Source organism: Mchenga conophoros, linkage group LG19 (assembly GCF_057382185.1).
Source record: "Mchenga conophoros isolate Kocher_MC1m ecotype Shallow Benthic linkage group LG19, M_conophoros_male_GT1.1, whole genome shotgun sequence".
Taxonomy (NCBI): domain Eukaryota; kingdom Metazoa; phylum Chordata; class Actinopteri; order Cichliformes; family Cichlidae; genus Mchenga; species Mchenga conophoros.
In genome coordinates this window covers 22,585,530-22,597,334 of record NC_140544.1, presented here as the reverse complement: position 1 = coordinate 22,597,334, position 11,805 = coordinate 22,585,530, and the positions used below count along the sequence as shown (strand labels likewise).

At 37.4% G+C, this 11,805-nt stretch overlaps 1 protein-coding gene across 2 annotated transcripts; it reads right to left on the bottom strand.

The window, feature by feature from the left end:
- Positions 1–2,183: 2,183 nt before the first annotated feature.
- Positions 2,184–10,869, bottom strand: LOC146552261 (receptor expression-enhancing protein 5). 2 transcript variants are annotated; one of them, XM_085257532.1, is made up of 6 exons: positions 10,665–10,869; positions 10,436–10,568; positions 5,881–5,974; positions 3,734–3,872; positions 3,050–3,240; positions 2,184–2,844 (listed from the first exon to the last, which is right to left on the bottom strand). In XM_085257532.1, the coding sequence occupies exons 2-6, from the start codon at positions 10,548–10,550 to the stop codon at positions 2,838–2,840; spliced, it is 546 nt and encodes a 181-aa protein (XP_085113658.1). In that variant the 5' UTR covers positions 10,551–10,568; positions 10,665–10,869; the 3' UTR covers positions 2,184–2,837. The 2 variants fall into 2 exon arrangements, with proteins under 2 accessions (XP_085113658.1, XP_085113657.1); XM_085257531.1 differs by having other exon boundaries at positions 3,072–3,240; positions 10,665–10,856.
- Positions 10,870–11,805: the final 936 nt, after the last annotated feature.

The window sequence follows — 11,805 nt, the reverse complement described above, 5'->3', positions numbered from 1 at the left end:
CTGCATAGAGATACATATGGATCAATGCATATAATATATTTTTAATAGCTGGAGTGGTCACCAATAGACTCATTGGTGACCACTAAGCAACAAATCATATTTAAGTTAATGGGTGAAATGCAATTTATGGTCAAAAATATAAACCAACAAGGGCCCCATTTCTTTCAAAACGTCTCAGCCAGAGACAAATATATTGTAGCCTTCAGACATCCCCAGGGCCATGGCAGACTTGTGGCATTTCCCGTTGACTTGGGGCCGCATAAATGAAAAACTGCAGACTGCTGAAGTCCTGAGATGGAAATTGCAAGATGAAAAATGTCAGACTCGTTGGATTTATTAGGCCAGGGTTTTCATTTAATATTCGGCTGGCATCGACACAAAGAATCCTTAACATAAGCTAACATTTAACATAAGCTATGCAAAGATTACATCCAAATCAGTCCTGTATCACTTAGAGCAAAGGTATGTGAAGCTGGCATATTAAGTCAGTGATGTTATAGAGCTAGCTGTAATGGAATCAAATATATTTAAAGTGACACAGAAAGATTTTAATGAAAAAGAAAATCCTGCGTTCGATGCCGTTTCAGCACCACGGACAGAGACCCCTTTGTGTTTCAGCACCGTGGAGAGCGCCGTGAACGTATGAATGCAGTAGACTGGTGTGTATAATACAAAGCTAACCAGAGCGTGGAGAATGGAAAAATGAATGACGTGATGACAAACACGCATCGATATAACAGTAAGTCTAACTAAATCATCAACCCATGTCAATATCCGCTTGACAGTGTCAGGTAACATCACAGCTAAGTGTGAATAAGCATCTACTTCACGGTAATATAGGTCCAAGGCCAAGTCAGACCAAGCCTTGTTTTGAGCTGTGGTGTCTGTACGTGACGGTCTCGCTGTATGACTCACCAACTCCATCTGCAAGGTCTTGTCTTTGTCCCCCTCTGTCGGTAAGAAGGGGAACTACAGATGCTTTGGGAGAGCGGGGAGAAGCAGATCCATACGTGCGTGGTTCTTTCAAGCAGCATCGATTGGGGAGAGGAGATAATGAGGAAAACACCAGGGAGGAGGAGGAGGTGGTTTAAACAGAAGACAAGACCAAACCAAAAAACTAAAACAAGACTTCAAAACAATCAGACCTGCCTACAAGTGTGTGAAGATGTTGACATTTATGGCACATTTTCATTAGTACTTTCTACCTGTATGCAGCAATGCAAACAGGAGTAAGTTAGTATAGCAGTAAGCGAAAGCTTTAACCTTCTAGTGGAGCTACGTGACAAATAATTCACATTTATGATTTTTTTGCGAAAACACAAAGGTGGTTGAGAAAGATTCGTGAATGTACAACACATGCTTTGTCTCCTTCCGTTTAGCTCTTCTTCCACTGTCCTAAGCCATTACAGCCCTCACACTCAATAAAAAGCCTTTTCTCAAACCACACAGCAACAAAGTGCAATAACCGGTGTCTGGGTCCCATTTCTGTTAAATCAATAACCCATCGGCTGAGGGACTACACAACAACAAAACACCCAACAGGCACATCTTCACAGGAGCCATTTCCAGATGGGTTCCTTCCTTTCTCCCTGAGGTGGAGTGTGGCCACCGCACTGGCTCCATCCACCATTTCCAAAGAATTATATCCAGCGCACAATCACAAAGGAACTCCCATTCAGAGCTCCTCAAGCGTGAATAAAAAGGAAAACACAAATTACTGCATGGGTGGTTTGGCTATCTGAAAGCTGGTAAATGTACTACAGGGGACAGGTCAAAAGATCAAGTAATAAAAAGACTGTGACAGTGGTATTTTCCCTGCAACAAACCCTAAAATAAAAACATTAAATAACATTTTATGTGACCTCTGATCTGAAATTACACTATAAGTTATTATACACAAATGAGAAACTGGTAAACATGTGTAAATCTTAGGTAGGTATACGCCAGTTTTAAAATTACTGCAGATAAAATTCTATATTAAAAAAAGATATATACTGCTGTAAAGACCAAAATCCTCACCGGGTACAGATCCAGTGGCACAATTTCCTCGATTCACTACCTCTGCTAAAAAAAAAAAATAAAATAAAATTCACTGTTGCGTGAATGTTGCAATCCAGAACAAATAAAATCCCATTTGGCACTATGTGAAGTGATTGGAAAAGGGATTCTCAAAGAAACAGATAGTAAAGACAGATGCAGGGGTCCAGTTTTATTGCTTCATCATTACAAGGTGATAAATTAAGACATCAAAAAACATAGAAGTCAAGTTAAAGACTGAGAACCTTCATAACAAGCTTTAAATTCTGCTTTGCACAAACAAAAATAAAGCTTGTAAAAGCAAGAAGACATCAATGACCCAAGTGTTCCAGTTTTGATTGTGAATTTTAAAAAAAAAAGAGAGAAAAAAAAGAACACATCTTAGGGTAACCTGCTTTTATAACTATACTGTTATTCAACCTTGGTTTTCTGTCACTAGTGGCTCAGTTAGACAACACTGCCGACATGCCCACAGAGTACTTGAAGGTATAAAACTGTATTTTTCTTTTATGTTAACATATTTTGTCACACTAAAACAAACAAAAAGAAAAGCTCACAAAACAGGTCACAGTTTCACCGATTGCCTTAGCAGTACCAACAGGAGTAAACTGATGTAGAAGTAAAAACGGCTTTATTTATTTTAGAAGTGTGACACTTCCATGATGTGAAGAGAGGATGGAAACCAGTCACCAGAGTGTCATAGAAGGAGGAGTAGGACAATCCAATAGTGAAATCACATATTTCCTGTCACTCAGCTTTCCCATGTTTCTTACTGGTCCTTTTCGTGGTTGAGGGCCCGGTTAACAGCTGATGAAAAATACAGGGAAGGACAAAACAGAACAGAAAAAAAAAAAAACCAATAATATTTTATAGAAAATACATGAAAAATATAAGACTGCTGTATATGAGGATATATTCTGACAGTGTGAAACTGTGTGGTCATGCACAAGTTTGTCTGGTGTATTAATGTGTTGCTGCGATACATGCAGAGTATAAACGTGGCTGTACTTGCATGTACACTGTGAAGGGCTCACCCTCCTTTGTGACGGTCTCAGTTATGTTCTTAGCCTTGGCACTCAGATCGCTGACCATACTCTCCATGGTGGCCTGGTGTTTCAGAAAAAATGGTCTGATCACGCGCTTGTACAGGATTTCGGAGCCGTTCCACGTTACTGGAGCCATACACCATATGAGGAACAAACACTGTAAAAAGAGCAAATTTTCTGTTATAATAAAAGGGAGAGCTATACATTTTATGAATATAATATAATGAAATGATAATGAAGGGTTATACATTTGTTGATTGAAGTTCAATCAACAAATGTATACTGGGATTAAGGTTTTCAATATAAACATAGTGTTTTAATGAAGGTGAGCCAAAATCGTCATAACAATAAGACCACAGTGTTTCATCAGTATGGTGGCTTTTTGTTTCCATGATGTCATATTATTATTGTTATTATTTTTTTTGGTAAAAGCATTTCTGCATAGTGCAGTCTTTATTTAGCAGTTACACAAAATATCCACAAGAGGGTAGTGTTGGCTACTGTAAAAGAAAAGCCATCTGCCCTTATGTAATTCAAGACAGTATGACTATCTATGGCATGACAGTGTGAGCAGACTTGGGCCAGTGTCAGCTGCATACAGTGATAATGTCCAATATAACCACAAAAACCATATTAAAATGTCAGCCTACCTTGCCAGCATAGTAAAAGGGGAACCAGAAGAGGAAGATGTCAGAGAAGAACTCAACAACGCTGAAGAGTCCGTAAACAACCCAGTAGGTGAGCCACTGTGTGTCATCCTCCTTAATATTGCTCTCGATGGCCTTAATACTGAATGGAGAGGAGAACAAGAGACTGATGAGGTCATGACATCCATGGTACATTAACATTAAAAGTCTAAACTCTAAACCTGATAAGATGACATTATGCGAATGTGACAATTAGCAGCACTGTACAACAAGAAATTCACGAAAGGAGAGGGTCAATATTCTGCAAAGCTACATGAACTATAGGGGAAAAAACCCCAAAACATTTAGAGACACTGTCTCAAGTTGCCCTTTCCCAAACACAGAGCTGGAGATGAATTCACTACTGGAAGCAGCTTCATTTAGTCCAGAATGCTGCCAGAAGCAGAAGGTACATACGATGACCACTTGAAAACCACAAATTCAACTATTATCTGTGCTTCTCTCCCATCAGTGCAAATCACTGCACATCACTTTGTATTAGAGAGCTGATAAAGACTGTTTAACTCAAATCAAATCAAATCAAATCAAATCACTTTTATTGTCACATCACATGTGCAGGTACATTGGTACAGCACATGTGAGTGAACTCCATCAGACATTTACGTTCTTACATGCAGCTCTGTTAGTTTCTACAAACATTTGTGGCTGTAGTACAGGTGGTCTCATGGGGACATGCATGATGTGATTTGGTAAGCTGAAAGTTGGTCAACAGTATGAATATCAGAATTTATGCCAATATGTACACTGAATGAGTTACTGCCCACCGTATCATCCCACACCAAAATTCTTCTATGTAAAAATAAATTCTTTAGCAAAGTTAGACAAACCTATTTTCCAATGTAGCCTTTTTTAGTAAAGCTTTTTCTTTTCCCGCATTATTGTCTTATTGAGCTTCAGTTACACAAAGAAACAATCCTGTAGGAAAGAAAATCAGATAGAAAAACCTAATTTTACAGCCAGTAAGAAGTAAAGAAATTACAATGCCCCATACATGCTTCAACATAGACACAAGCATGCAAGCAATGCATGTTTACACTGATTTAATCTAACCCAGCCATCAGCGTCGCCTGCAGAACAGCAACCGGTGCCTTATGCGCTGGTCATGAATCAAACATTTCATTTGGGGTTTAAATGTTTGATTTTTGGGTGGGGGGAAATGTTACGATTCGATGTTGTCAGTGTTTTGTTGTAGGCGTGACTGTTATGTGTTTCCTGTTTTACTTTGAAGGTCTGTCTTATCTCAGTGTGTTCAGTTTACGCTTCCTTGTCTCGTCAGTTCTGATTTGCCCCAGCTGTGTTTCCCTCCTGTTGTCCATTCCCTGATTGCTCCCTCTATGTATTTAAGTAAAAAGTAAGTAAGTAAAATTTATTTATATAGCGCTTTTCACAGATAAAAATCACAAAGTGCTTTACGACACAGAAAATGGGAATATAAAAACAATATAACAGTAAATAAAACAATGTAAAAAAATAAAACTATAAAAACAGCATAAGAAGAAATTAATCAAATGCTTTTCTAAATAAAAATTTAAGCCCTGTGTTTCAGTTTGTCAAGGTCGCGATCTCCCCCGTGTTGTAAATAGTTGTCGTATATAGATGTAAATAGTTGTCGATACTTTTTCTCACTGCAGCAGCTTAGTAGGCGTGAGAAGCCATTTTTCCTTGAGAGCAGGGAGTGTGGGGGCATTTCTCCTTATTTTTCTTTTTCTTATGTTGCACGCCAGTTTTCCCTGGGCTGGGGTGTAACACTTTTCATAATAACACTGAAAGAATAGGAAATGGTCAGCAATCTCTAAAAGTCTGTTAAATACAAGAGGCAAAATAGACTTTTGTCATGTTCTTTTTTTCATGTAACGGCAGGTAAAGCACTAGTCTTATCAAGGATATTTAATGATTAACAATGCAGCATGCCACTAAAACACATCAGTAACACAGATATAAACTGGTATTATCAGACTGACTACCTTGAAAAAGCCATAATTAGTATTAGTAATAGCAGTCTTGGGTTGGGCTGACATTGAACTTTGGATTCTAAAAGAAGTGTTCATATATTAGAGTGGACATTTTTTTTGAACAGATGTCATACATACGAGAAATATGCTGGATAGACAAATCCAATCAGGTTGCAGAGTAGTGAGGCTCCATATCCAAACAGAAGATATATCGCAACAAAACTCAGGAATCCTGCAGAGAGAGAAACACGAGAGGCGGCAGTGAGCTGAGAGCAGACGGCGCGACAGGGAGGGGAGTGTGAGGTTATCCAGTTACTTTACAAACACTTCTAATGTCAAGCTACATTACTGTGTGTCTCACAGCAGGATATGAGGAAAACACAGTACCAGGATCAGGAGGAGCACTGAACACACACCAAACACTGATATTAATGCAGCCAAAACAAGAGTGGATTTTTTTAAAATACATTTCAAAGCTCATTAAGCCACATGAAAGTATAAACTTCAAGCCTACACACCTCAGGCATGATAGACTCCACAACACCACAGGTTTTATGCAACTTAAAATAATATGTTTATGATAGTGTGTAGTATGTGAAACTACAATTCAATCACTATCTTAAAAACATGACTTCCCAATTCAGTGTGTATACTTTGTGTCTAAGGAAACAGACTGACTTTGAGTGGAAATGACTCAAGTTCCTTATTTATTGACTGGCACGAAATTACTCTCTGCCATGCTAAAAAGTAAATACGGTATATGGATAATATAATATGGTCTAGAACACAGCATTAAGGCATGATATAGCCATGAATAAAGATAATAAACATGTAACTGAAAAACCAGAAATACTACAGAACTGCCAACTGGTAACTTTGAATTCAATTAACAAACAGCAGATACACACTACAGTTTAGCATGCAAAGGTTTACCTACCAATTTCTGTCACATACTCAAGATTTTCCCAATAATATTTCTTCAGCTTTTTTAACACTGAGTTTTAAATAACATCTTATCAAAATTTCGTAGGAACTCTATTCATGTAAACCTGAAAAAACAAGCCAAGTGGGGTCACCTCTCATCCCTGTAACATATTTATATGTGCACTTGCAATATTTTTAATCATAAAAATATTTGCTACCACAAAATTGTCAAGAAAACAAACGAGGAATATTGGGACACTGCTTGTAGCCCAGTTACTGCTTACTAAATACATTAATAATACTATATCCCTGCTACGGATCTCTGCGGGGATGAACGGGTGGTAGCTTTCAGAGGCAGGTGGAGTTTCCAGCAATGCAGAGTTGATTAACACACAGAGAGTCAGTATAAAATGTAACTAAGGTGACTCCGTTGCGAGTTGATGTAAAACAGAACAAAAACAAATATTGTGTAATCTCCAAGGTACTGTAGATGTCAGTACTTCAATATACTATTAAAATTTATGCAAAACTCAACTGTTCATTTAAATTCAGCTAATATAAAAGGTCATACATTATCAAAAGCACTAAAAGCATATGATCCTGTTGTAACCATTGCCTGCTCTTTACATCTCATTTGTTTGTCACAGCTCATATACAAATATCTGTGCTGATCCCAGCCTATCCAGCTCACGCCCTGTCTCTCTCTCTCTCCCTAATGAAGACCAAACTGGAAGAACCGGTTGACAGCGAAGACCCCAGGCTAGGTTACAGACAACGGCCAGTGTAAATAAACACACCAGCTGCAGCACAAAGCACTAACAGCATATGGTAATTTTCAAACCAATGTGCCATCAATAAAGAAAATGCTTTTTTTCCCCACTAGATTTTGACAGCTTACATAGAGTCATTACTTCATAACCCTGAAATGTAGTAGTTAAGAAACTGGATAAATAATGAAACCACAACTGTTTGATTTTTATTATAGCAGTAAATAATAGGACAAAGAAACTCATGGATTTCTCTTAGACCATGATTGTGTATCTATATTCATTAACATCTTTGTTGTGGAACAACTGAAAATGTGCACAGAAGTCATTACATAGATGTGTGATCTTGTGATGAATGACTCAAAAGTCTTTTTTACATAATTTTTGAAGGTCAGCTAAAAATCCAGTTTGACTTAATTTCAAATGATGACAAAGACCCATTGTTATGAGTACAGTGGGTGAGGGGTGGAAGTTGACTTTAAAAATGTGACGTTTATGCACAACTACTAACACCCAGTCAACTGGCTGCACACAGCTGACTTGAGGCATCTCTACTCCAGTCAGCACATTAGTATTCACACTTCAGAGTGTTGCAGGAGTCAGCATGAACTTGAGATGTCTCTCAGCTAAACAGCACACAGTTGCAAAGCTTGGTTCTTGAACTAGCTCAGATCAAAGTGAAGTCCAGTACATTAAAGTGAGCAATCAGAAAAGAATTTATTGTACTCAAGTGTTTTTCAGTGTACAACACATTTTTACCCCAAAATGTGGACGTAATATCAAGTAAGCATTATAACGGCACTTACAAATTGGCCAGATGCTAAGCAGATATTTCTGCAAACAGGACAGGGCATGGTATAATTTGGCTGCTCTGTACGGTTCTATTAATTAATTATAGGGTAGAGACAGGTAGAAGTGTTTACATACAGTCCAGAGTATTTGTTTTGCAATTCAGTCTGCTGGAGGGTGTGGGAAAACAAAACAAAACATGGATGTACTTGCATGTAGATCTAAAACAGAAAGACTGACTGACAGCAACTGTCTGTGCAAGCGGTTGTTTTATCAATCTTTTGAGAGCAACTGTGTAACTGGAATCATTCTGAAGTACTTGAGATAGACTGTGTTCAACATCAAGTTGAGTACAAAATCGCCTTACTTATACTACTGGCTTTTTGCACACACACACACACACACACACATATATATATATATATATATATATATATATATATGTATGTGTGTGTGTGCAAAAAGCCAGTAGTATAAGTAAGGCGATATATATATATATATATATATCTATCTCTATATATATATATATATCTATCTCTATATATATATATATATCTATCTCTATATATATATATATATCTATCTCTATATATATATATATATATATATATATATATATCTATCTCTATATATATATATATATCTATCTCTATATATATATATATATCTATCTCTATATATATATATATATATATATATATATATATATATATATATATATATCTATCTCTATATATATATATATATATATATATATATATATATATATATCTATCTCTATATATATATATATATATATCTCTATCTCTATCTCTATATATATATATATATATATATATATATATATCTCTATATATATATATATATATATATATATATGAAAATATAAGCCCATACAACAACAGCAGGCATGCCCAACATGGTTCTTACTAAGGCTTACTGCCACGTGTTTAATGCTTAACCACTTCCAGTAAAACCCAAAAAAGTCTACAAAAAAAGCTTGTGCTTAATATCTCATTTGATTGCAACGTTTGGCTTTTCTATGCTACACGTGTGTATAGATCTGAAATGTTGCGTCTAATTTTTTTTTTTTTTTACATTAATGAAAAAGTATGACATGTTTTGTTTTGTGTATACACATATATAAAAGCCATAGTTCTTTTGAAGGATCCTTCCCAAAATATGTAGTATTTGTTACATAAAAATAAATCTGCTGATGAAATATTGGTGATAGAGATTTTTAAACCTTCAATTATCAACATTAGTCACCAAATGTACTTTTTTAAAGTCATCTTTGTATTTTTACTTATGTTGGAGTACTGTTTGTTAGAACTTCTTATCTTTGCCTGTATTCAGGTTTTAGTATGTAGTATTCAAACAACGCACTTCACATACAGTACTAAAGATTCTCATCCTTTGCGACCTTGAAATTGGTTATCCTGAAGGCATGCCATTGTTCTGCCATGAACAGACAACCGTTTTTGATCAATTGAGAGTAAAGACAGTGAGTTTGAATGTAGGTCACCCTGGTGTTTCCTGTAGCTGAGTGGCATCCTAAGCACAACCTTGCCTGAGGTGTCTGACATTTATTGACTTTAACTGTACAAACTGACTACAAAGTAGCGTCAAAACAAAACTGCTAAGGAGTATGGGGCACTGTTTGCAATAAAGGAGTGGATCTGTTTGCAGCTGTATAACCAGTCACCCTAGAATCTCCCTCCATTTCTGACCCTGGATATTTCAGGACATGATAAAAATACCCCTGAGATCAGCTGGTGGTGGATCTCAAATATTAGAAGCAGTTCATTCAGCAGCAACGCTTCGAAATAGATTTGTGTGTGTACATATAGGTGGTGTGTGTTTGTACTTTTAAACCAGGTCAAACGCAGTAGTGAAGCATTAGGGCCTGAGCTGGATGAACTTTGGTATTCTTGCATGAGAGAGAAATAAAATGAGCAAGCTAACAGAGAGAGGGAGGATATGAAACATCTACTACTCACGAACACTGCAACCACAACTGTGTGCCAGTTTCCGTTTGAGTGACAGCTTACCAGCTAAAAAGCTAACGTTGGCATACTTGTTTAACACGAATATTGTGCCAAGTATTGGAGGAGAGGGGTAACTCCTAAGCAAAAGTTAATAAACACCTCCAGTGTTTTAAAGTACATTTGTGTAGCTAGCTGTTCGTTTATTCTCGTGAGCTGTTAACATACCCAAGGCGATATACTCTCTCTTCACTCCCGTTTTTTGCTCCAGTGTTGCCAACTGATCAGTCACAAAGTTCTTCTCATGGAGCAGAGTCACGAAGCGCTCCTTAAAGTGACTCATTTTCGGGCCTTCCCGAGCCTGCGACCGAAACAAAACCGTACAGAAGACAAAACAAATGTTACATGACCCCAAATTCGAGGACTTTACAAGAAAACGGGCGGTTTACTTACTAACCTTTGCTTGATAACTTGCCCAAAAACTTGCCGCTGTGAGGGTGTCCGATGACTCCACCGGGCTGTGGCGGCAGAGGGGAGGAGCCTGGATGTGTCTGACCAATCACAAAGCTCGACTGACAAAAGCTGGCCGCTACAGTTGATGAAATAAACGGTTTGTGCTGCCCACGTTTGAAGAAGCTCAGTCATTTGGAGGTCCAGGAAACATTGCTAGTCTGTTGGGCCGTTAGTGAGTTAATAATCTGTTAAATTATGTGACCCCATCTTTATATTTTCTTTTTCCTATGTATGAAAGTTGCTAATATGTAAGGAATGTTTATTCTCTGAATGTGTAATATATGGTGCATTTTGTTTAAATGTTAATTTTACTAATAAAAAAAAGAAGTCTGTTGAGCCGCTATCATCCTTAAAATGCTTTAATTTCCCCACACATCCACTTCTGCAGTTACACCGGATGAATTTAATATTTGACTTACAAGGCTTGACTGTTTACTAAGTTTTATCAGTGTGTATCTATGCACACTAATAAACAGTGTTGGGAAGGTTACTTTTAAAATGTATTCCACTACAGATTACAAAATACATGCCCCAAAATGTATTTTGTAACGTATTCCGTTACGTTACTCAATGAGAGAAACGTATTCTGAATACTTTGGATTACTTAATATATTATCATGCTTTTTACAACTACATGACTGTACTATTGCTGTGTGATTTATTACTATTACTTAAGGTCCGCGGCTCCGAACCGTAGTAAAGGGACCTCTGGCTAATATGTCAGGTTTGTGTCCGGCTCATAGCTGAAAACTAGCTTTACCTTGTTGTCTGGGTCAACTTTGCTAGCGAGAGACAGAGAGAGGCGTTGAAAGGCTGCTCCAACGGAACTTATTGTTTCGGAGGAAAACACAAACACGGTGTACAGTCGAGTCTTAATAGCTTACTTACAACTGGGCTCGTCAGGCACTCTTTTTGGCTGCAGTGGTTATTATTATATTTACATGGTTCCAGCTCCCGTTTCTGCTCAATGACAGCTCTACTTTTCCACTCTCCTTTTTCTCACAGACACATAACGGGTATGGCAGTCCATTCTCCCTGCAGCACGGACTACACTGCCCACATTCTTTAGGGCTATGCCTGTAGCA